General features: G+C 41.5%; 1 protein-coding gene across 19 annotated transcripts in view; it reads left to right on the top strand.

The window, feature by feature from the left end:
* Window positions 1-21,407, top strand: part of CHD5 (chromodomain helicase DNA binding protein 5) — a 167,185-nt gene extending 145,778 nt beyond the window's left edge. For 8 of the 19 annotated variants that reach the window (XM_077250363.1, XM_077250362.1, XM_077250350.1 and 5 more), the window contains 8 exons: window positions 1,718-1,816; window positions 2,176-2,322; window positions 4,595-4,703; window positions 8,624-8,756; window positions 10,208-10,403; window positions 11,082-11,242; window positions 14,070-14,184; window positions 20,756-21,012. In XM_077250363.1, coding sequence (XP_077106478.1) covers window positions 1,718-1,816; window positions 2,176-2,322; window positions 4,595-4,703; window positions 8,624-8,756; window positions 10,208-10,403; window positions 11,082-11,242; window positions 14,070-14,184; window positions 20,756-20,871 — 1,076 coding nt within the window. In that variant the 3' untranslated portion in view covers window positions 20,872-21,012. Of the gene's footprint in view, window positions 1-1,717; window positions 1,817-2,175; window positions 2,323-4,594; window positions 4,704-8,623; window positions 8,757-10,207; window positions 10,404-11,081; window positions 11,243-14,069; window positions 14,185-14,309; window positions 14,363-20,755 lie in introns of all 19 variants that reach the window. The other 11 variants (XM_077250353.1, XM_077250347.1, XM_077250356.1 and 8 more) reach the window with 10 other exon arrangements.
* Window positions 21,408-25,157: the final 3,750 nt, after the last annotated feature.

The raw sequence follows: 25,157 nt of genomic DNA, 5'->3' as shown, positions 1-25,157 counted from the left end.
CATGTGAGCGTCATGACAGGTGGAAGAATACGAAATGAAGTCCGTCCATCCATCCATTCAGAAGCCAATAGGTGGACGTCCAAGCAAATATCAAAGTCAACAAGTCGGCTCCTCACAAGGTCTATCAGTTCTGGCGCGATAAACACAGCAGTGGAGGAGGCTCGTATGCCTCATAATAGTGAGATCACAGACGTCCAGGCCAGCACTGTGCGACGCACATTACACAAGTCTGGAATGGTGGCCCGAAAAAAGGTTCGACTTCAGTATCGTCATAAGAAACATCTGCTCAAGTTTGCAAAAAAGTACGAAAAGTGGACAGTAGAAGATTAAAAACTGGTGATTTGGAGCGATGAGACAAAAATCAATAGACTAGGCTCCGATGGGTGCAAATAGGTCAATGAGGGAAACGAGGGAAAAAAGGGCAAATGGATCAAGAAATTGAAGGAAATGTCAAGTTCGGTGGAGGAAGCCTGATGATATGAGGTTGTTTCACAGCCAAAGGCATTGGATATGTGACCAGGATCGATGGTGCTCTCAATGCTGAGCTATATGCGAGTATCCTACAATACGACTTACTTTGTACACTCGAGTACTCTGGGTATGAAAAGACCAACATAGTGTTCCAGCTGGACAATGACCAGAAGCATATATCAAGATTGGTGAAGAAATGGCTCAATGACAATGAAGTAGAGGATCTGGATTGGCCCTCACTGTCCCCAGACCTCAACCCAATCCAACACTTGTGGGTAGAGTTGAAGATAAGCTGTATACATACCTAGTGAGGCGACCGGTATGCACCAACTTTGGGAATGTGTAGAAGAGACCAGGGATCAGATTTTGGTCGAGACATGCTATCTGATTGAGAGCAGCCCAAAAGGATTCTGGCAGTGCTGAAAACCAAAGGTGGATTTACAAAATACTAACAAAATAAATTAAAATTTAGATTTTCAAGAGCAAAACAGTAACAATGCAGTGACATGACGAGAATCTGCAGAACTAATCATATGCTAAATAGTTACAGGTCACATTTATGTATGAGACAGCCAAGAGAATTGTCTATAAAATGATGGCAGTCTCAAGTTCAAACCTCTTCAAACGTAGTAGAGTCCCAATATACCTTCCATCTGGCAATGCAACATGGTAATTCCTTTTTTCTGGTTCCCTATTTTTCATCTTCATAAAATGTCGGCCACCGCTTTCTGAATAGTGAATATGCCACCGCTGGAACCTTATAGTGAGAATGAAGCGGCCACGGCATCAGTGTAGCCATATGCTTGCCCCCTTTGCTAATATTCCCCTAAAATAGCAGAGCACAGCAATGCTCTGACCTCCATTATACAGGGAACTGCATCCCATAAAGTAAATGGGGTGAGCTGGAGGTCCCCTACAGGGAAAAACTGGGAAGAAAGGCAGCACTCTCTTTTTATTTCTGGAATTGGTGGGGGGCCCAGAGGTCGGACCACCCCTGATCATTGAGTAGTCAAATACTCTAGTGATGTGCTATCACGTAATAATATGGAAAAACGATATCAACCTATGAGAAGTATGTCCCTTTAAAAGGACAAGAATTATAAATAGGGAATACACCCCTTTAAAATGGTTAAAAGTTTTCTAAAGAAAGTAAAATATCTGAATCCTTACAAATGTAAATTTTCATTGAAATTTATAATTGGGGAAGTATTATAATAATGATGGATATCATTTTTGTATTTTATAGCAGAAGTAATTCAGGAAGAAAAGGCCACAGACAAAACCGAACTAAACAATGCGCCAAACAAAGCAGAAGACAAAGAACCAAAATCAGGTACAGCTGATGGTACGAAATTGTCTTCAGGACTTCATTTTCAATGTTGTGTTCTTCAAGAAATAGCTAGTTCAGCAAATTAGTGGTTTGTGTATACAGCTTTCATGTAGGCCTATGTGTCACCATGGTTACAGACTACAGCTACCTTCTGTATGTAGTCTGATCCCCCCCGTCATGTGATAATTTCTCATTCTTCCGTTCTTCTCCCCTGTTGGTTTTAGGTTATAAAGTAGATGTAGCAGAGCATGTAAAGTAACATAACTATGTAACCATGGAGGCACATAGCTCTGCATAGGAGCTGCATACACCAGATACGAGATTCTTAATCAAACATTGCAATTTCAGTCATGGATTATTGTGTCTTTGTGCAGAGGAGGAGAACAAACCAGACGACAAAGAAGAAATTGTGAAGCAGCAGAATGGAGACAACTGTATAAAACAAGAAGAAGAAGAAGGGAAACGAGACGATAGCGGAAAATATAAATTTATGTTTAATATTGCAGATGGGGGTTTTACAGGTATTAACCTCATTGCTTATCGTTACACCGCGAGGGCAATTATCCTGAAGATAGATAACATTAATTTTCAGTTTTTTTATTCTGTTAATAACCGTAAGAAACACATCGTCCATAAAGCAGACATACGCTAAAAGAATGTGCGGAGTTTACAGTACCTCGTATAGATAGTACAAGCATGAAGGCACACTTATGTAAACTGTCTTTCAAAGACGTATATACAGATATATCCAAGTACCAGGTATTGCAGTCGGTGTAATGCTATGCATATAGCCGTAGACTTTACAGGGACGATTGAGTTACCAAATGTCCTATGGATCAATAAAGGAAAACCTCACAAGCTAATATTTACCAACTAACTTCGTAAAACCTGGCACACCTACCGAAAGTTAAGTCAGTAGGAAAGGGGTATCCACGGTGCAGATATATTGGTTCCTGTTTCGCTGGCTTATTCAGGAGCCCAGTTCCTCATATTAGAATAATTTTGGCTGATCTCTCCGATAGCAACGGGTTCAGCCGATACTCTGTGGATGGAGGCACCGAACAACTGATTATCGGAGGGAGATGTCCATCGGCCATGACCAATTTTGCACTACTGATCACCTCATTCTCCCGGAGATAAGCTGCGACCAGACATATGTCGGTGACACTCTCATAGAGAACATAGGAGCGCTCGGCCGAATGAATGCTCCTGTGTATTGGACAGAAGGCTGAGACGACTGCGGAACGATTGGCCTCACGATTGTTCGATCGAAAGCCCTCTAATGTGTATGGATGGCCGGCTTTGCCCTGCGAAACCCACTCATCACTTTTTTATGATGTATGAAACACCTCTCATCCAAGTGGATCAAGTGTAAATGCTAGAGTCTAGCACGTCCCTTATGGAAGTGTTCGGGTTTGTGGAGTAGCTCTCTGCTGTCATAATTGGCAGGACATTTCCTGCATTTAATAAAAGCAAAATGCTCGTATGATTGATACCACCATGTATAGCCAGGTGGATTTCTTAGGTGAGCATCTATCCATCCACCACATGGCAATAGCTTTTCTTGCCAAGAGCAATGTTTCCTCAAAAAAGTTGTGAAGATGGTGGAGACACTGATCCTCATCAAATGTGCAAAAAAGACAAACCATGAGGTCCAGGGGTTCTTGTCCACCGGTACTCCACCTCCACAAAATCTGCTTTGGGTACTAGAAACCTGATTGTATGGCTGTATTTGGAGTCCATAATGTCTCACAACATTTCTATGGTGATTATTACTGATCGAATAGCATTGTGCTCGGGTCTCCCCAATCACGCTTGGGTGATCTCTGAGTATTTGTTAGTGCTCGGACATTTAGTTTTCATCGCCTCAGCTGCATGATTTATGGCTGCTGGACAGCCTGAATACATGTGGGAATTCCCTAACAAACAGGCATTCCTCACATGTATTCAGCCTGGCTAGCAGCTGTAAATCATGCAGCTGGGACAAGGAAAACTAAATGTCCGAGCACGACAAAATACTCGGAGATCACCCAGAGCACAATGCTATTCGCTCATCACTACTGATTATAGATTTTTAGGTTCCAGACATCTTTACCAAAATGCGGGAGGAATAATGGGCTGAGAACAAGGCTAGAAAAACTAGATTTGATGACGCCTATTCTTCCTGAGCCGTTTTGTCAATTCATTCTTGTGCCAAAGATGCGAGCGATCAGAGACAGACTCCAATCAGTCGCCAATTAATCAGCTAATTAGTTTAAAGTTGCCAACTTTCTTCATAGATTTTTGTTTCGCTTCCATGTGTATTTGTGAACCTTTGAGTGGTCTCAGATGTTACTATAAGAGCTGCTGCCGTCGCTCACACCAGCGATTAGGAAAGGTTCTTATTTAGTGATAAGCGAATATACTTGTTACTTGAGATATCCCGAGCATGCTCGGGGGTCCTCCGAATATTTTTTAGTGCTCGGAGATTTAGTTTTCATCACCACAGCTGAATGATTTACATCTGTTAGCCAGCGTAAGTACATGTGGGGATTCCCTACCAATCAGGCAACCCCCACATGTACTTATGCTGGCTAACAGATGTAAATCATTCAGCTGCGGCAAGAAAAACTAAATCTCCGAGCACTAAAAAAATACTCGGAGGACCCCTGAGCATGCTCGAGAAATCTCGAGTAACGAGTATATTCGCTCATCACTATTCTTATACACATCATGCAGTAGGTATTATCTCCGGTATGAGGGGTTATTATGTGGTTTATTTTTCTTCTTATTTGTGTTTTTCATCTATTTTAGAGCTGCACACATTATGGCAAAATGAAGAAAGAGCTGCGGTCACTTCTGGCAAAATCTACGACATATGGCACCGGCGACACGATTACTGGTTACTCGCCGGAATTGTGACGTATCCTTATCTGTAACCTTCCATTCTGTCTTATTGTTAGAGAAAGGGAAGGCTCGATTGGGTTTGTACACACATATCACAACTGTTATATATGTAAGTAGCGAAACCTACAAAAACACACATCACATGAAAATAAAAATGAACATTTAAAGATGAAAGAGGTCGTCTGGGACTTAAATATTGATGGCCTATCCTTAGGGCTCATACATACTTGCGAGAAACTCTGATGTGTCAATACCCGGCACTCAGATCGGAGCGTGCGGCCGCATAGCAATACGTGCACCCGCATGCTCCACTCCTGAGTGCCGGGTGCAGTGCCGAGTATTGACGTGCGAGACACATCAGAGTTTCTCGCAAGTATGTATGAGCCCTTAGGGTGGGTCATCAATGTCTGACCTGTGGAGGTGCTACACACGGCACTCCACCCCACAGATGCTTCCTGTATTGGCAGAGCTACACAACACAGAACTGTGAACTGTATAGTGGCCATGGCGGAATATTGTAAATCTTCCACCTCTCAATAGGGGGAGGATGTGCAGCAGCCGCAGAGCTGTGCTTTGCAGCTCTGTAACTGAGCAGTTCCTGCCACCGCCGACACCAAGAGCAGGCCCAGCAGTCAGACATTAATGGCCTATCCTATCAATCTTAAAGTCCCAGACAACCCCTTTAACGTGATCCTCGGTCAGACACATTTACATTACAATGTATGGCTGATGTCCTCTTATTGTTGAGCCTTTTATTAGTCCTGTGACACAAACTCCCAAAGTGTCCAGGAGGTGGAAGATCCATCCCCTGCCATCTGTAGGCCTGTCAGCCATTCACCAGACCTAGTGCCCTACACTGAAATTGAGACCAGCGTGCTGCACTGACGATGGGGCTCAAATCCTTTCTTTCCTGTTATTATGTCTTAGGCTAAGTTCTCGCGATGAGTATTTGATGTTTTTTTGATGTTGCAGCATTTCTGCACTAATTAGCTATGATCACTTTTATTCATATCGGGTTTTTAGTTCATTTTTTTTTTTACATACATTTTATCGTGTTTTTATCACTTTTTTTAAGCTGCGGCTTTTGTCTCCCTTTGATATTTTATGTTTTGAAATAAAACTGCTTTGATTTGGGAACTTCCTGTTTTTTTAGATTTGATAAAACCTTATTGATGAAGTCATGTGCTGATTGCACACGTTTGTAATGCTGAAGCTAAATAAAACCACGTAGGCTTTCTTTTATCTCATTCAAATCCATGGTTAAAATCCATAAATAAAAACGCAAAACTTGATGTGCTGCGGATTTTAAAAACACATCATGGATCGGTTTCCACAGCATAAAATAAACCCACAGTGGACATGAAATGTATATTAATCTTATCCACTTTGCTCGAACTGTTACACGCTGAGTTTTTATGCGCACAAAAATAGGAAAAAAATTACACCAAATAATCATTGATTAGGGCTCATTCAGACGTTCAGTTTTTCTCCTTTTTCACAGATAGAACTCGTATCTATTAGAGTCTATGGAGCTTTTCACATGTCCACGTATTTTTACAGACTAAGTGGTCCGCACAAAATCTCGGAGACCTCCTATTTTGATTCAAGTGTCGGATCAGTCTCACCAATGCAAGTCTATGGATCTGTGAAAAGATCAGATATCACTCAGATTACACTTGTGTGCTGTCCGTTTTTTCATGGACTGTTTGATATGAAAAGCTGATGAAACCTCCATCAGTTCATTTTTTCATCCAAAAAAAACTGATGAAAAACTGACCAAATGCTGATGGTAAAAACTGACACTGACCAGAGTCTTTGGAAACTTTTGAAACACTGATGAAAGTCGGACTGTTTATTTCCATACGTGAAAAATCACTGATGTCTGAATGAAACCTTAAAGTATGGATTCACCACTTCCACCTTTCAGTGGAGAAGCGGACGTCCTTACTAGTGATGAGCGAGTGTACTCGTTGCTCGGATTTTCCTGAGCATGCTCGGGTGGTCTCCGAGTATTTGTGACTGCTCGGAGATTTAGTTTTTGTTGATGCAGCTGAATGATTTACAGCTGCTAACCAGCCTGAGTAGATGTGGGGGTTGCCTGATTGCTAGGGAATCCCCACATGTATTCAAGCTCGACAACAGGAGGAAAAAGAGGCAAAAACCTCCACTATACTAGAAAAAACACCCAAAAAAACAGGCAAAGGTGCTTACCTGTCTAGGCCTTGAATCAAATGCACTATCAGGGTGCAGCGGGCCCAAGTAAAGATGGCGACTACACAGGTGCGGTAATACCGATGAGACAGCCAGCCTACAATCAGGGATTGGCCGCTGCGGCAATGTTCACACAGAGAATGCAAAGCATCTGGATCATAGCCTATTAGTAACACCCTGTGGCGGGCTGCCCAGTGCTAACTGTTGTGTGAACAGAGGCCGCAGTATACAAAACCATCTGGGCCCAACTGCACCTCAAAAAGTAAAAGTAAGGAAAGTGCACAAGAACATATCAAAATATGTAAGGTATTAGTTAATATTATGACCACAAAATGTAAGCTGGCAACCAACGTCAAGGGTCCTCACACTCACCAGTCCTACTCTAACAGTAAAAACCACAACAGGAGGAAAAAGAGGCAAAAATGTATTCAAGCTGTCTAGCAGCTGCAGCGACGAAAACTAAATCTCCGAGCACTAACAAATACTCGGAGACCACCCGAGCGTGCTCGGGAAAACCCAAGCAACGAGTACCTTTGCTCATCACTAGTCCTTACCCCTTCTCCCCTTCATTAGGGTCTGTGGGAGTTACCGCTTGCTGCACTCTTTGTGTGAATGCAATAGATGTCGTTACAGCAGAATCTATGTGCGGTGATGTGCCATAGGAATACCCCTTCAGGTCTTACTCAGATTGCCATTTTTCACATACATCCTTTCTTTGTGGTTGTGACAGACAGAACTCGAACTGATTATAAAATGCAGAGTCAAAAACGCACAGAAAAATGCAATGAAAAATTGCAAGCAACTTCATTTAAATGAAAGGTGCAGAAATTCTGCAGTGTCAAAAACTCACCAAAAGCTCATTTCAAATGTCAAATCTGTACCCAAATTCTGGCACAGATTACTAAGAACTTTCCTACAGGAGATTTAAAAAAAAAAAGGAAACATGATACTTTTACAATCCACATTTCCATATTTAGCAGATTTGCTTTTGGATTTGTTTTTCTTACAATTGAAGTCAATGGGGAAAACCTGCAACAAATCCATTCTCTCTCGATAACCCCTCCCCCCAGAATTTAAAAAGTCCGCAGCATGTGAATGAGCTTTGTAAAATGAATCTGCTGCTGATTTTACCTGGTAAAATAAGCAACATTTCCTGAAATTTTAAGGCATCTAACAATTATTCAAAATGGTGCTTGGTTGATAGGGGTAAGGTGCAAGGAGCGCCCCTGCTGTGCAAATTCAGCTAATTGCTTGGCTGGATGGCTGAGCGGGTTCACAGGGCGGCATCCGCCACATTTTAATAGCAGGTAGTATGGCCACATGATACCGCAGAGCAGGACCATAGGTGGAATCCTTTCTTACACCCTTATCGATAGCGGTGATGGCATTTTACTTAGCCTCCCTGTCTCTCTATTTGACCACCCCAGTGGACTACAGCGATTATGACCTTTCCCGCATTGTCAGTGTGATACGTGTTTCTGCTGCTGCACTGATGCCATATTTCTATGCTTCATGTGTCGCCCGCCATGTGGGCACAACCCGCTCTTTATTTAATGCTAATGAAAGGTTATGTCTCCTCGGGAGGTGACAACTATTTATATCTATACATTCGCTCTCCTCCTAATTAGCACTGTCTTTGCATTCAGGTTCTCATCCCTCTTGTCACTATATAACTTGCTAATGATCCTTCTCCAGTCTCCGCTCCTTAATTCTTGCACCCCCCAGACACGGCTATGCTCGCTGGCAAGATATCCAGAATGACCCGCGATATTTAATTCTGAATGAACCTTTTAAGTCAGAGGTCCACAAGGGAAACTATCTGGAAATGAAGAATAAATTCCTTGCCCGGAGATTTAAGGTTGTTGCAGTAACACATATGGATTATTGCATGATTTATTCCATGGCTTTATTTAAGATTTAAAGGGAACCTGTCATTAGAGTCATGCTGCCCAGACCACAGGAGTATGAATCCGAGCCTGGCTGCATAATTAGCGTTTCAGAGAAAACGTAGCTTGAAGCTTCTCCCAGCGCCATTCAACTTGATTGACAGTGGGAGAACTGGCAGTCAACTAGAACAGTACTAGTAGAAGCCAGGCGGGGGCAGCGCCAAACTTGTCATGTTGCTCCCTAAGTCGCTGGCTGTTCAGAATAAAACGTAGCAGCAATCATGCAGCCGGCCTCTAATTCATGCTGCCCATGGTTTGGGAAGCATGAATCTAGTGAGAGGTTCCCTTTAAAATGATTATTTGCATATAGATATAGCAGATGTGAGTTTGTCTTCTGGTTGGATCATCATCAGATATATCCAATGGATGTGCCTGCTGAGTGAACTGGGCTGAGCTAGAATAACAAGAAAAGATCCCGGCACTCACGTGTTGATAATCACTTCATTTAGTCAAAAACCACAGGATCTTTTCTTCTTGTCGATTACCATTTCCCCACGTGCACCACCTAGAATCGGAGTACCGACTATTTCTATTATTTTGAGCTAGAATACCAGACACAGCCCATGTGATTCTAGAAGAAAGCAGCCCTTGTGGTTCTAGATGAAAGCAGCCCATGTGGTTCTAGAAGAAAGCAGCCCATGTGGTTCTAGAAGATAGCAGCCCATGAGGTTCTAGAAGAAAGCAGCCCATGAGTTTCTAGATGAAAGCAGCCCATGGGGTTCTAGATGAAAGCAACCCTTGTGGTTCTAGATGAAAGCAGCCCATAGGGTTCTAGAAGAAAGCAGCCCATGGGGTTCTAGATGAAAGCAGCCCATGGGGTTCTAGATGAAAGCAACCCTTGTGGTTCTAGATGAAAGCAGCCAATGGGGTTCTAGAAGAAAGCAGCTCATAAGGTTCTAGATGAAAGCAGCCCATGAGGTTCTAGAAGAAAGCATGCCCTTGTGGTTCTAGAAGAAAGCAGCCCATGGGGTTCTAGAAGAAAGCAGCCCATGGGGTTCTAGAAGAAAGCAGGCCCTTGTGGTTCTAGAAGAAAGCAGCCCATGGGGTTCTAGAAGAAAGCAGCCCATGTGGTTCTAGAAGAAAGCAGGCCCTTGTGGTTCTAGAAGAAAGCAGCTCATGAGGTTCTAGATGAAAGCAGTCCATGGGGTTCTAGATGAAAGCAGCCCATGTGGTTCTTGATTAAAGCAGCCCATGTGGTTCTAGATCAAAGCAGCCCATGTGGTTCTAGATGAAAGCAACCCATGGGGTTCCAGAAGAAAGCAGCCCATGTGGTTCTAGAAGAAAGCAGCCATGTTTTCAGGTGCTTGGATTTCTACATTACAGTACTTGGATAACTTTATAACAATCGTGTCTTTATTCCCAGTTGCTGGAACAAGCATTAGTCATTGAAGAGCAGCTTCGAAGAGCAGCATATCTGAACATGACCCAGGATACAAACCACCCAGCCATGGCACTCAACGCCCGGCTGGCCGAAGTGGAGTGCCTTGCTGAGAGCCATCAGCATCTCTCCAAAGAGTCCCTAGCAGGGAACAAGCCTGCTAATGCTGTACTACACAAAGGTCGGTGGCCAATATCTAGCCCATTTCTGCCTACGTGTTGCCGCAGTTGACAATTTTCCATGGCTTAGGCCGGTTTTACACGTACAACATTCATGCTTGCGGGTCTCCTACCCAAACTCAACAGTCTCATATGTGAGCTTGTGTCAGGAGACCCCCGGCTGGTCTGGACATAGTGGTCCATAATCAGACTATGAATGTCAGATGTGCACAACCAGGCTTACTCTGGAGCTGCAAAAATGTTTAGGACACATTGAATAATCCATAATCCCAGATTCGGGTGCTGGCCACCATCTTACTTTAACCAAAACTTGGATGCAAACGATCTGCACAAAACCATACAAAAATGTCTTTATGGAATACGTCTACAAGTTGGATCATCCCAACTTTGTGAGAATGTGATACAGACTGGTCCATTGTCCTATCAGTACATTTAATGAGTGCCCTTCCCTATTAGAATCTTCACATTTTCTTAAGATCCATTTTTGCTACTGCTGAATGGAAACAATCCTCTTGTGTGTTAAAATGAAAAGAAATCAATTCACTTTTTTTTTTTTTTTTTTTATATATATATTTTCAAACTTTTCTTCCCAATGTATGACACATGTGATTGCCTGCTCTGGCTAATTGCACTAGTTTCCTTGCACCAGTTTTCATATCTATACACCCTGTGTCTTGCAGTTCTGAACCAATTAGAGGAGTTGTTAAGTGACATGAAAGCTGATGTGACGCGGTTGCCTTCCATGCTGTCTAGGATACCGCCCGTGGCTGCTCGGCTACAGATGTCTGAACGCAGTATACTTAGCAGGTTGACCAACCGCGGAGGTGACACCACAGTCCAGGTTAGGTGATCCGGGGTTTATTATTCATCATTGATCTTTTACTATACCGACATGAGAAAGTGCGGCGGGCTTCGCACCAGTGACCCGTCAGATCCATTACTACATAAAAGACGCCTCGAATGCTTTTGCTTTATCTGCGCCAATCCTTCATTAGATCATACTCCTTTATGCCTTTCTTATACATGACTGCTTTCAGAATTCTGCAGGCGTCCTCCTAGCTCTGAGCTCACATCACCTAGCAGCCCTCTGCTGGTTCAGTGTCTGGAAAGAGCTTAGTTGTGGATTAGTGATGAGCGAACCTGCTCGGATAAGAAAAAGGAGCATGCTCCGAGTGACTTTGGCATCCTTGTGAAGTCCCCGCGGCTGCATGTCTAGCAGCTGTTCGACAGCCTCAACACATGGATGGACTGCCTAACAAACGGGAAATCCCTGCATGTGTTACGGCTGACTTGGAACATATTTTCAAGCACGCCAAAGTCACTCGGTTAGCACCCGAGCATGTGATTCGAGCAGGTTCGCTTATCACTGTTGTTAATTTGTATTCTAGGGGGTGTAAATTAGACTTGGGAAAGAGGGGGGTATTGCAATTTTTTACAATCTGCAGCCTGCTCGTTTTTTTGTGCAGATTTTTACTCAAGTCACATTTTTAAAAATTGATCTAGGTTTGCGGTGCAGAATCCGCAACATCTGAATTTAACCTTTGCTATAGCAAAACATTGGACACTGTTTTTTTTTGTTTTTAAGTAGCATACCAGTCATCAGTGTCTTTATTTTTTTTCAAATCGCGGCATACGTTTGGCAGTTTGATTTTAACATGTCTTATCCTTATGTTCTCGAGGGAGATAAGCTACTGTGAGAGGTGTCTGGCAGCATCTTAAGGCCACCATACACATTAACAATCCTTGTAACAGGGCCATAAAGCATAACTATAAGCAACAGCAACAAAAGGAAAAATGCAAGCCAAATAAAAATATATACAAGTATTGGATACTCTGCCAATTTTGCAAGTTTTCCCACCTACAAAGAATGGAGAGATCTGTAATTGTTATTGTAGGTACACTTCACCTGTGAGAGACAGAATCTAAAAATAAAAAACAGAAAATCACATTGTATGATCAGTTACATAATTAATTTGCATTTTATTGCATTAAATAAGTATTTGATACAAAAGAAAAACAGAATTTAATATTCGGTACAGAAACCTTTGTAATTACAGAGGTCAGACGTTTCCTGTAGTTCTTGACCAAGTTTGCACACACTGCAGCAGTGATTTTGGCCCCCTCCTCCATACAGATCTTCTCCAGATCTTTCAGGTTTCAGGCAGTCGCTGGGCAACATTGAGTTTCAGCTCCCACCAAAGAATTTCTATTGGGTTCAGGTCTGGAGACTGGCTAGGCCACTCCAGGACCTTGAAATGCTTCTTACTTAACCACTCTTTAGTTGCCTGGCAGTGTGTGTCGGGTCATCGTCCTGCTGGAAGACCGAGCCACGACCCATCTTCAATGCTCTTACTGAGGGAAGGAGGTTGTTGGCCGAAATCTTGCGATACATGACCCCATCCATCCTCCCTTCAATACGGTGCAGTTGTCCTGTCCCCTTTTCAGAAAAGCACCCCCAAAGTATGATGTTTCCCCACCATGCTTCATGGTTGGGATAGTGTTCTTGGGGTCGTACTCATCCTTCTACCTTCAAGCATGGCGAGTGAAGTTGATACCAAAAAGTTATATTTTGGTCTCATCTGACCACAAGACCTTCTCCCATGCCTCCTCTGGATCATCCAGATGGTCATTGGTGAACTTCAAACGGGCCTGGACATTTGCTGGTGTGATCAGGGGGACCTTTTGTTCCCTGCAGGATTTTAATCCATAATGGCGTAGTGTATTACTAACAGTAATGTTTGAGACTGTGATCCCAGCTCTCTTCAGGTCATTGACCAGGTCCTCCTGTGTAGCTCTGGGCTGATTCCTGACAATTCTCAGAATCATCCTGACCTCACGAGGTGAGATCAAGCATGGTGCCCCAGAGAAAGGTTGAAAGTTATTTTATATTCTGTTTTCTAATAATTGTGTCAACAGTTGTTGCCTTCTCACCAAGCTGCTTGACTATTGTCCTGTAGTCCACGTCAGCTCTGTGCAGGTCTACAATTTTATCCTTGGTGTCCATAGACAGCTCTTTGGTCTTGGCCATGGTGGAGAGGTTGGAGTCTGATTGAGTGTGGACAGGTGTCTTTTATACTGGTAACGAGTCCAAACAGGTGTAATTAGTACAGGTAGAGAGTGCAGAGTAGGAGGCTTCTTAAAGAAAAACTAACAGGTCTGTGAGAGCCAGAATTCTTGCTAGGTGGTAGGTGATCAAATACTTATTTCATGCAATAAAATGCAAATTAGTTATGTAAAAATCATACAATGTGATTATCTGTATTTTTTTTTTAGATTCTGTCTCTCACAGTTGAAGTGTACCTGCGATAATTACAGACCTCTTCATTTTTTTTGTAGGTGGGAAAACTGGCAAAATATGGAGAGTATCAAATACTTATTTTCCCCGCTGTAATAACATGTGTATGTGTATTATATTTAACTTTATTAATACAAATATAAATATTAGGATAAAAAAGCTTTGTGTTTGTTTTTTCCCTAAAACCGCGCCACGCCTGATCATTGGCCAGTGGTTCTTATTGCAGCTTAGGTCAGACAGTGCTGCAATACCAGGTACAGCCCCTGGACAAGAGTGGCGCTCTTTCAGGAAAGTCCTTGTGATAATAGTTTGCAGGAGTGGACCACGCTTCTCCTGTATGTGCTGTAGTAACATAACTGACCTGTATTTTTAGGGAACATTTGGATCATCGCAGATGTACAGCAACAACTTTGGCCCAAATTTCCGAGGCCCTGGTCCGGGCAGTATTGTGAACTACAGCCAGATGCCCCTCGGCCCTTATGTGACCGGTAGGTTGACCATTGATCCTCGCTGTCCTTATGAAATGTACATGTACTATGGGAATATTTTTAATAGACTGCCGGTAAGCTCAGAGGACAATCGGCAAGCAAGATGTTTTCTCTCTTATTAATAGATTTTTAGCCGTTTCCGAGATTTCCTCTGTGGCAGTCTCCATTTCCAAAGGAGGTAAGCAGACCTGTGTCTCTGTGCTCCATACCATCCGTGTCACCCTCTAATGGCGGTGCCGTACTCTGGACCTCATGATGTTTCCATTAGAGAGAAAAATGTGATGGGCCATTCATTATGTGTGGGTGTAGCGTCCCATCAGCATCTACGATGGGTTATTTTCAGCATGCGGATCGGACATGCGCATTACATCACACATATCAGGAGGAGTATTCCGGAGCTTTGCCTTTGCATCATCTTAATACAGGTCCTTCTCAAAAAATTAGCATATAGTGTAAAATTTCATTATTTACCATAATGTAATGATTACAATTAAACTTTCATATATTATAGATTCATTATCCACCAACTGAAATTTGTCAGGTCTTTTATTGTTTTAATACTGATGATTTTGGCATACAACTCCTGATAACCCAAAAAACCTGTCTCAATAAATTAGCATATCAAGAAAAGGTTCTCTAAACGACCTATTACCCTAATCTTCTGAATCAACTAATTAACTCTAAACACATGCAAAAGATACCTGAGGCTTTTAAAAACTCCCTGCCTGGTTCATTACTCAAAACCCCCATCATGGGTAAGACTAGCGACCTGACAGATGTCAAGAAGGCCATCATTGACACCCTCAAGCAAGAGGGTAAGACCCAGAAATAAATTTCTCAACAAATAGGCTGTTCCCAGAGTGCTGTATCAAGGCACCTCAATGGTAAGTCTGTTGGAAGGAAACAATGTGGCAGAAAACGCTGTACAACAAGAAGAGGTGACCGGACCCTGAGGAAGATTGTGGAGAAGGACCGATTCCAGACCTTGGGGAACCTGAGGAAGCAGTGGACTGAGTCTGGTATGGAAACATCCAGAGCCACCGTGCACAGGCGTGTGCAGGAAATGGGCTACAGGTGCCGCATTCCCCAGGTAAAGCCACTTTTGAACCATAAACAGCGGCAGAAGCGCCTGACCTGGGCTACAGAGAAGCAGCACTGGACTGTTGCTAAGTGGTCCCAAGTACTTTTTTCTGATGAAAGCAAATTTTGCATGTCATTCGGAAATCAAGGTGCCAGAGTCTGGAGGAAGACTGGGGAGAAGGAAATGCCAAAATGCCTGAAGTCCAGTGTCAAGTACCCACAGTCAGTGATGGTGTGGGGTGCCATGTCAGCTGCTGGTGTTGGTCCACTGTGTTTCATCAAGGGCAGGGTCAATGCAGCTAGCTATCAGGAGATTTTGGAGCACTTCATGCTTCCATCGGCTGAAATGCTTTATGGAGATGAAGATTTCATTTTTCAGCACGACCTGGCACCTGCTCACAGTGCCAAAACCACTGGTAAATGGTTTACTGACCATGGTATTACTGTGCTCAATTGGCCTGCCAACTCTCCTGACCTGAACCCCATAGAGAATCTGTGGGATATTGTGAAGAGAAAGTTGAGAGACGCAAGACCCAACACTCTGGATGAGCTTAAGGCCGCTATTGAAGCATCCTGGGTCTCCATAACATCTCAGCAGTGTCACAGGCTGATTGCCTCCATGCCACGCCGCATTGAAGCAGTCATTTCTGCCAAAGGATTCCCGACCAAGTATTGAGTGCATAACTGAACATTATTATTTGATGGTTTTTTTGTTTGTTATTAAAAAACACTTTTATTTGATTGGACAGGTGAAATATGCTAATTTATTGAGACAGGTTTTTTGGGTTATCAGGAGTTGTATGCCAAAATCATCAGTATTAAAACAATAAAAGACCTGACAAATTTCAGTTGGTGGATAATGAATCTATAGTATATGAAAGTTTAATTGTAATCATTACATTATGGTAAATAATGAAATTTTACACTATATGCTAATTTTTTGAGAAGGACCTGTATATCAATTTGTTCATATGTCTCGCGATTTTTGGGAAAGTTGGGAGTCAGCCTTAGTTCCTCATCAATTAAAAAAAAAATCCCAAAATCCTTATGTTCAATTCTTAATTATTGTAATCCTTCTGAAAATTATAAGGCTATATACCATTTAAATGGCTTCCTGTCATCTAATTAAAAAATAATAATTACAATACATCAAAAATGTCCAGTGTGAATGCAATAAATATTTATTTTAGAATTTACAATCTATTTAAAAAAAAAAAAAAAAAAAAACTAAAAAGGAAACTGATTGTTCAAGATATAATTAGAAATATTTACCCAAAACAATATCAGATACCTTTTTTAAATTGAGCTTTTATCACAATTTTTCTATATAAAATGTCCAATCCTTATGCTTACGTAGTTACCTATAAATGAGAATATTTTTTATATAGATGTTCTAGCTTCTAAAGATGGAGAACTTTTTCATATTTTTTTTTTCCTTCACCGCATTAGAGGCTCTCTACATTATTGCATTTGTGTCTGTTGTGCTGTGTTTTTTTGTCTAGTTTCTGTTGTTTTTCATTTGTGCTATATTTATCTTTCCATTTGCAACTTTTTTTGTTTAAAGTCTATTTTATGTGTTTGCCTGTTTTGTACTCTAGTCGCCATTTTGGATGGAGTTTAGGGTCCCCAGATGTTTTCACCTGATTCATCGTTTGCAACTTTCACAAAAATGTAAAACTTTGTGGCAAATGTACTCCGGGCCCCCCCTAAAGAGGGATTTTATGTACTCCCAAAAAAGCGCCATGTTTTGTGCAAAAAAGTTACAAAAAGAGGACAAGGCAAAAATAAAGACCATATTTGACTTTGCGCCAATTTCAAGAACCATGTGCGCCATTTTGAAGCGTTTAAGAAAAGGTGAAGTTTAAAAATGATGGCCCTCGTTTCGGCATTATCTTTGTGCCTTTTATTTTGCGTGTTTTTTGCTTTGCGCCTTTTTTTGTTGATCGGAACCAAATTCATTATTCTATTTTTGCCTCTTTAAGTCTATTTTAGATGCGTTTTCCTATTTTTTCTGTGTTTTACATTTTCTGGGCAGAGTTAACGATTCCAGATGTTTTTGGCCGATTCATCAATTGCGACAAACAGTTGTTGCTTCCGCCACCTCCCCATTTTAAGACAGTTTTTCAGCTTTCATAAAACTGCCGTACCAAAATATATTGCTGAAGTAAAATACTTAGACATACAGATCACATAGTACCACCATGTAGTGCACACATAATGTGAAGCATAGAAGCCCACATAAAGCTATGTTCCCACAATGAGCTTTTGATGTTGCAAATTCTCGGCTTCCACTGAAGGGGTATTCCCATCATCTCCAAGATCCTATCTCACTAAGTAGTAGGTTTATTAATATTGCTAATAATATTATTAGCAAATACCTCCTATTAAAAATGTAGTACAGTTCTTCTGATTCGCTATGTCACTTACCCCATGTGCAGGGCATTGCAGCTGCTTAGGTATCCATAGTTATGAACACTAACAATTAACTGTCACTGAGTGGTCGTAACCATGGATACCTAAGCTACTGCAGTGCCCTGCACATGGGGTAAGCGGCATGAAAAATCAGAACAACTAGATACATTTTTTTTTATTTGGCGGTATTTGCTAATATTTTTATTGTTACACCTAATAATACATATTGTGATATGATCTTGGAGATGGGATTACCCCTTTTAGTAAAGTAGGTTACTTGCACTGTAAAAAAACAAACAAAAAACTCATTTTGGGAGCCTAGCCTAAACCTAAAAGACATTTCTAAGATTATATCACCAGCTGAATAATTCCTGGTTGGCTTTAGCCAGGCTTCTTGGGTTTCCCAGTACACGGTGCCCTGTGCATTTTACCCCTTTGTCGTCTCCTAAAGTCGTTCCTACACCGGTTGTCTCCACCATCATCATCAGCAGTGGCATGGTTACTTTCTCCATTCTTAATAACTGAGTATTTTTGTGCTGGGCTGAAAGAACGGTATTATGAAAGTTTAATAGTATTACAGTTCTGGTCCCATTGTGCCCCCACTGGTAATATTACAAAATTGTAGATAAATGCACTGGGACATTTTCTGCCGTTTCATCACTGTTGTATCATAATCAATATTAATTCAGAGCAGTAAATTATTCACATTGACAGGACTTGCTCAATATAGAAAGTAAGAGCACGGAGGATGATTGAGAGGCTGAATTATTTATCATCTGCAGGTCTTGCCCACTTAGATGTTCCACAGCCCAATAACTACTGATGCATCGTTCCTATAGAAGCCATTAAAAGCTGACGCTCAAGAGTGGGATAAAAAGCAGCAATGATTGCAATTTATTCTTCAGCCTTTTTCCTCTTTCCATAGAGATCATTTTATTTTAGGACAATCCTGCGGGACCCAAAAAGTGGATTGGCATAAAATGGGGAGATTTCTCCATGTTTCTGGATTGTGCAATATAGTTTCACATCTCTTTGTTTTTCGTCATCTCATGGTTGCCGTACCATTATTCGGGCCAACATTATTTTTTTAAATAAATTATTTAATGTTAAATGCATTACTCAAGATCATTGGGGGTCCCAAAAGGGCAGACCCCTACGCATCACAAACGCATACCCCTTTAAAGGGAACCTTTCAGCAGGATTTGCTATGTAATCTGAGAGCAGCAATATGGCACTGATTGATTCCAGCGATGCGTCACTTGTTCCACTACTTGATATAGTTTCAACACAACGAGTGTTTTATTATCAGGAGATTATCAATGCAGTACTCGGTGTCACCTGCCAGGCACTTCAGCTAATCTGTGTAACCCCGCCCCCACCACTGGTGGGGTGTTATACACAGCTCAGCATTCATAGCACTGCTACATCCACAGCAGGGAAAATAGGAATGTTATCAAACCTGCACCAAGCAATCCAGTAAGTGATACATCGCTGAAAGCAGGGTTTCTACCCCTACATCATGCAGCTCTCAGATTACATAGCAAAACCCTGCTGACAGATTCTTTTTTAGTCTTCTCATTTTAGAGTTCAGGGATGGCCCAAAATCATAGTCCTCTCCATGTAGCCATAAAACCAGGTCCATGTTAATATAATTACGCATGAAAACCGGCGGGAATTCTGATTTTATTGTATTTAGTTGATTATTTTATATTACAAGATAACGAATTCCTGAACATCTCACCACTAGTGATGAGCGCCAGGGCTCGTTACTCGAGTTTGCCCAGGGTGCTCGAGTGACATGTTCGAGTCCCCACGGCCCGATGTTTTGCGGCAATTCCTGCACGTTTTGTGGCTGTTTAACAGACAAGCAACATGCAACCGCGGGGACGTGAAAATGTCACTCGAGCACCCACAATACTCTATGCATAACTGAGCACCATCGGCAAACTCGAGTAACGAGCACTTGCGCTGATCACTACTCGCCACTCCTAATAGAAATTCTACTTATAGTTGTTGGCGGTGAAGGTGGAGCTTTTATGGCAAGTGAGGAGACAGATTTAATTTTTTTTTTATATATATTTAAATAAAAGAAACACGAGCTACCATACAAATTTCTTCTGAGGTCCCCTGGAGTGTAAGACTCAGCCTAATAAACCTTCATATTGCTTCTTCTCCTGTCCAAATCAAGTCCAAAAATTATCACCATCTCCCATAGCACTCAGTCAATGCAATAGATGAGGGTCAATCAGTCTTTAGAAGTCCTGAACTCAAAAGTTCACATTCATCAAGTGATAAGATCGTATTCTGCACAGTCATTTACTAGAAATTAAGTGCCCTGTATCACATCTGGGAATAGGGCTCATTTTTATCAGAACCCTAAATGACTCTTGAACGACCTTCTAAGAATTTTTTTTTTTCCTGACATTTAATATTTATCTAAAATCCCTGTATTATTTTAACTTTTATATCCAAACTTCACAGCTTGAAATGTAAAAAGAGGATTATAAATTGGGCAATCTGTAAAGAAGGTTCTGTTCTCACAATGGAGACTGTGACCTGCGTTATCCTCCTGCTGTTCATAGACTATTTCCTGACATAGTTAAAATTTAAAGAAATTAAAATTTTTTTTTTATTTCCTTAGCTAAGAAAACAACCTTTTTTGAGATTGTAGCGGGCATGCTCAATGGTATGTGCAGAGGTCACACTGCAGAGAGGTGGAGGAGGCGAGATGTCACCATCCCCCTATTGTCAGTGGTGTGATCCTGTGTGAGTGCCTCATATAACCCGATATCGTGTCATTATCTTAATTGGTCAATAATGAGATAATAGCAGATTTTACCCCCCTCAGTGAACTTAGCAGCATCTGGAAAGTGACGGGGAGGGATCATTTATTGTGAGTCCTGCAATATTTCAGGATTTTTGGTATTAAACCTAGTTATAGAGAATTCTAATAATAATAAAAAAAACTTTAGCCATTAGCTACCCTTTAAGTTTAGGGGTCCTTTACATGCCCGTGCTGGCAAAAGCTGAGCCATTGTGCAATGATACATTTCAGATTTTCTCATTCTTACCCCAACAGCTTCGAATGGAAACCACCTCTGTTACCCGGACAGGAAAATCGTAGAGTCGTTAATGGACAGCGGCACTTTTGAACGGAAAGGGAGATCGCACGACATCATTTTTATTGAAGACTAAGTTCACAGCCCTGAACCACGAGAGCAGCCATATCCACATTTCTAGCGTCCTACAAATACAGAACCATCCAATGGACTTCTTGTTTAAACGAAAACAAAAAGGATTTAATTTCCTTGTACATTTTTTGCACTTTCTTATTGAAGACTTGAAGAGTTTGTCTTGTTACAAGTTGAAATACACCTGGAGGGTAATACCGGACTAGATCAGAGGAAACCCAGCTCGTTATCAAGGAACCAACCTTTATGCAGCCTTTTCACTTTGTTAAACCTTTTTATGCCTTGTTTTTTTTTGGTTTGGGAGCTGCATGCACTTACTGGGCTCTTCGGATGACATTAGCTGGTCACGGATATACCCATTCCAAGCAACAGCCATCCTCTTGACTAGAACATTGAGTAATGGACTGGTACCGTTTCCTGGTGTGTTACTATATTAGTTTTTTTATTTGTTTTTTTGTTTTTTTTTGCCAAAAGCAAGAGCTGCCTATTGTGCTCGTCTTTCTGTCCACATATTACTCAATAAACAAACTCCGCCCACTTACCCTTTTTTTTTTCCGTCTATTCCGAAATATCAGTGAATTGATGACAGTTACTATAGATCGGACCTGTCTACATTTATATTTTACAAACTAGAAATAAAATACAGGAAAATCGAAGTTGAGCACTGCCAAATACTCATATTTCCAGGCCAAAGCCAATTCAGCCTTTAAGGGACGCTCCATGCAGTACCTGCATACTGTGCCAAGTTTTTGGTGTCTTTATTAGGGATGAGCGAATGTGCTCGGATAAGGTGTTATCTCAGCATGCTCGGGTGCTAAGTATCTTCAGCGTGCTCGAAAATTATGTTCAAGCCCCTGTGGCTGCATGTCTCGCGGCTGCCACAACACATATAGGGATGGTCTCCCAAACAGGTAATCTCTGCATGTGTTGTGACTGTTGAACAGCCGTGAGACATGCAGCCTCAGGGACTCGAACATATTTTTCGAGCACGATGAAGACACTCAATTAGAACCTGAGCATGCTGAGATAAGGCTACGTTCACATTAGCGTTAAGCTAATGTGCGTCGGGTTTGCGTCGGCGACGCATGCGTCATGCGCCCCTATACTTAACATGGGGGACGCATGCGTTTTTTTTTGTTGCGTTGTGCGACACATGCGTCTTTTTTGCCGCAAGCGTCGGACCAAGAAAACGCAACAAGTTGCATTTTTCTTGCGTCCGATTTTCGGCAAAAACCGACGCATGCGTCGCAAAACGCAGCGTTTTTGCGTGCGTTTTGACGCGTTTTTGCGTGCGTTGCGTCGCCGACGCAGCGGCGCACAACGCTAGTGTGAACGTAGCCTTACACCTTATCCACACACATTCGTTCATCACTAGTCTTTACGAATGCTTGGCGTTGATGCGAGTGTGATGCGAGAAACTCGAGCAAGTGTGACCCCGGCCTTATGAATAATGATACAGATCAATTTATGACAGTGGTAGTAACTTTTGATCTCTTAATAAGCCACACAATGAACAAAAAAACAAAACAAATGAAAAAGTTCAGATTTGTTGTTTTATTTTGCTGTCATTCCATTAATACATTAGCTGTTAATCTCTGAACCTGTGTCCAGAAGCAAAATGCACACTGCAATCTCAGTCCATAATGTAATGCAGCTCAACTCAAACAATATATGTACAGAGATATATGTATGTATAAAAAAAAGACAGCATTTCTTTATTTACACATGAACAAAACATGAGACAAACAGTCAGATTCAAACCCCCATCCTGAATGTAAGTGTTAAAGCATGAGAAAGTGCACTTGTCTTCTGTACGTGGCAGGGGCGGCCATTTTGAAGTCCAGTGATCGTGGAGATTGGATATGTCAACAATAACACTACATTCCCGAAATGTCCGCCCACGCTGAGTAGAGGTGATGGGTGCACATACGTGTATTTATAAAATGGAGTTGCAAAAAAAATATCCAGATTATACTCCGATACCCTGATAAGGCTCCAAAATTGAAATTTCGTACCAAAACAAAAACATTTTAAAACAATATGAAAAAATATGTTATAGTCTATCACCAAAATAGAAAAATAAGGTAATATCACAAGAAGTTAAAGGGTTCGTTCTGCTCTGTTCACGACATCATCAGCCTTACCAATGCGGAAGTGAGCGGAGCAGGACCGAGGGCAAATTCAGACATTTGGGAACCTGCAGCTTCATATACGTCTATGAGGCTTGTCACGTTCGGGTCCGGAGACTGTCGATCAGTCCGTGCATCATGATTCATACACAGACATCTGAATTCAACCTTACCCTTTAATATATTTATGATATTTCCACTAAACATGACCAACTGCAGAGATTATCAACCTTTCCTAAGGTTTAGACTTTTCACTTTGATTTAGACTTTTTTATTATTATTATTATTATTATTATGTACTGCACATTTGGAATTTATTTTCTGTAACTTTTACAAATATTTTTCTTAATGACAAAGTACAAAAATAAATTATTTCTGGGATTTAAAAATAAAAATAAAAAAAATAATTTCTATCTGACAAATTGTCATTAGAATAATGGTATTTTACTGATTTTTTTATTTGTAGAGTTTTATTTTGGCAGAATTTTATCCATGTACCATTATTTACGCAAAACTTTTTTTATTTTTTTATTTTTCATTCTCATTCTTGGGTTACTGAGCCTGTCGTGCAACCTCAATATAACCCTAAGGATGTAAAGGTCGGGCGTCGATTTCAAGAATTCCATCGTGGATGGGAATTTGGTCTCCTTTTTTATCCTTTTCAGAAGTGGTTTATTAAATTCCACAAATGTGAGGTTGATAATCTCATGACATTGAGTCATTTCGGCGTGTAATCGGGTAATCCATATATACGGTGTAAACTCCGTTTTAGTTAGCGGGTCACAGTCAAGTTAGGTCTAGCTAAAAGTATAGTAAATTATATAGATAGATGCGGAACGAAAAAGCATAACGGCAAATTCCAACCAACTTGGAAGTTTGGCAATAAATTTACCACAAGTGACTATAAAAATAGGTGTCGGCCTTCACAGTAGACCAGGCACCAAATACACAAGAACATAAAAATAATAATAAAACGAGAAAAAAGGCAGAAAGAAACCCACAGGGGCCAAAGATGAGGCCTTGTTGCCCCTAGCAAACAAAGCTTAGCTTTAATTTCCAGCTATGTGACTGGTTGCTAAGGACAACAAGGCAGATTCGGAGAAATGAGGCCCAGATACAAATGAAGATACTGAGATGTGGATGAAAATTACATTCAGTGGCTTTCATCCCCTCGTTAGTCAGCACAGATAGAGGCATGCATCCTTCGCGTGACTCCAAGCACAGTGGCAGATGAGGCCTGCGCCGCCATGTCAACTACCAGCGGAGTCACGTCACACAGATCAATGGTTATTAGTCTCCGTCGCTAGCTCGCATCGAACACGCGGGCCCATTAACTCCTCGGTGTCCGTCCTACATCACATTATGCGAATGGTTCAGAATGAAAGCTAAACGAGCGTTTCAGGAAGAAAAGAGCACTTCGTAGTAGGCTAAGCAAATTTAAGCCAAAGTTTTTACGTTTCTTAAAACCTTCGTTATTTCATTGCACCTCATAATCAAAGTACAACAGGTCCCGACACAGTGAATCACCCATAAATGGATCGGTATCATCAATTAAAACTAAAATAAACACAAAAAGACAAAAAAAAAATCTAACATGGAAAGATAACATTGATGGGAAGCTCTTCTGCCTCGCATTAGATAAACTACACACACTATTTTGTAAGACGTATTGGCTTCTCTAGGTCTCCATACACAGAGAAAAGTCAGCTGAACTCAGCAATTTTGGCAGGACCAGCTGATGTGTATGGCAGCCTTCCGAATCTCGTTAAAAGTGGACTTTCCACTGTTTATCCTGCTATTTTCAGGAGAGATAGGCCACGTCCCCAGTCATTGCCCAATAATAAACCTGGCCCTAAGAAGATAGGCCACGTCCCCAGTGATTGCCTAATAATTTACCTGACCGCAAGAAAATTAGAAATGTAATATGCATCCTGTCTGATATGGCATTCTTTACATTTAAAGGGGTTGTCCGGGTCTGCAGACACTTCTGCCGAAGCATGACAGCATGCGCTGCACACACTGTCACCATTTCCCGCACTAGTCAGGTGACGGCATGTCATTCTAATGGTCACAGGCCAACTAGCCTCTTTCGGTTTCTCGCAAAAAAAAAAGAATTGAGAGAAGTCGGATGAGACTAGTCTGCACGTGACCGCAAGTATGC

The sequence above is a fragment of the Ranitomeya variabilis genome, chromosome 4 (assembly GCF_051348905.1).
Source record: "Ranitomeya variabilis isolate aRanVar5 chromosome 4, aRanVar5.hap1, whole genome shotgun sequence".
Taxonomy (NCBI): domain Eukaryota; kingdom Metazoa; phylum Chordata; class Amphibia; order Anura; family Dendrobatidae; genus Ranitomeya; species Ranitomeya variabilis.
This window is presented reverse-complemented; position numbering and strand designations above follow the sequence as displayed.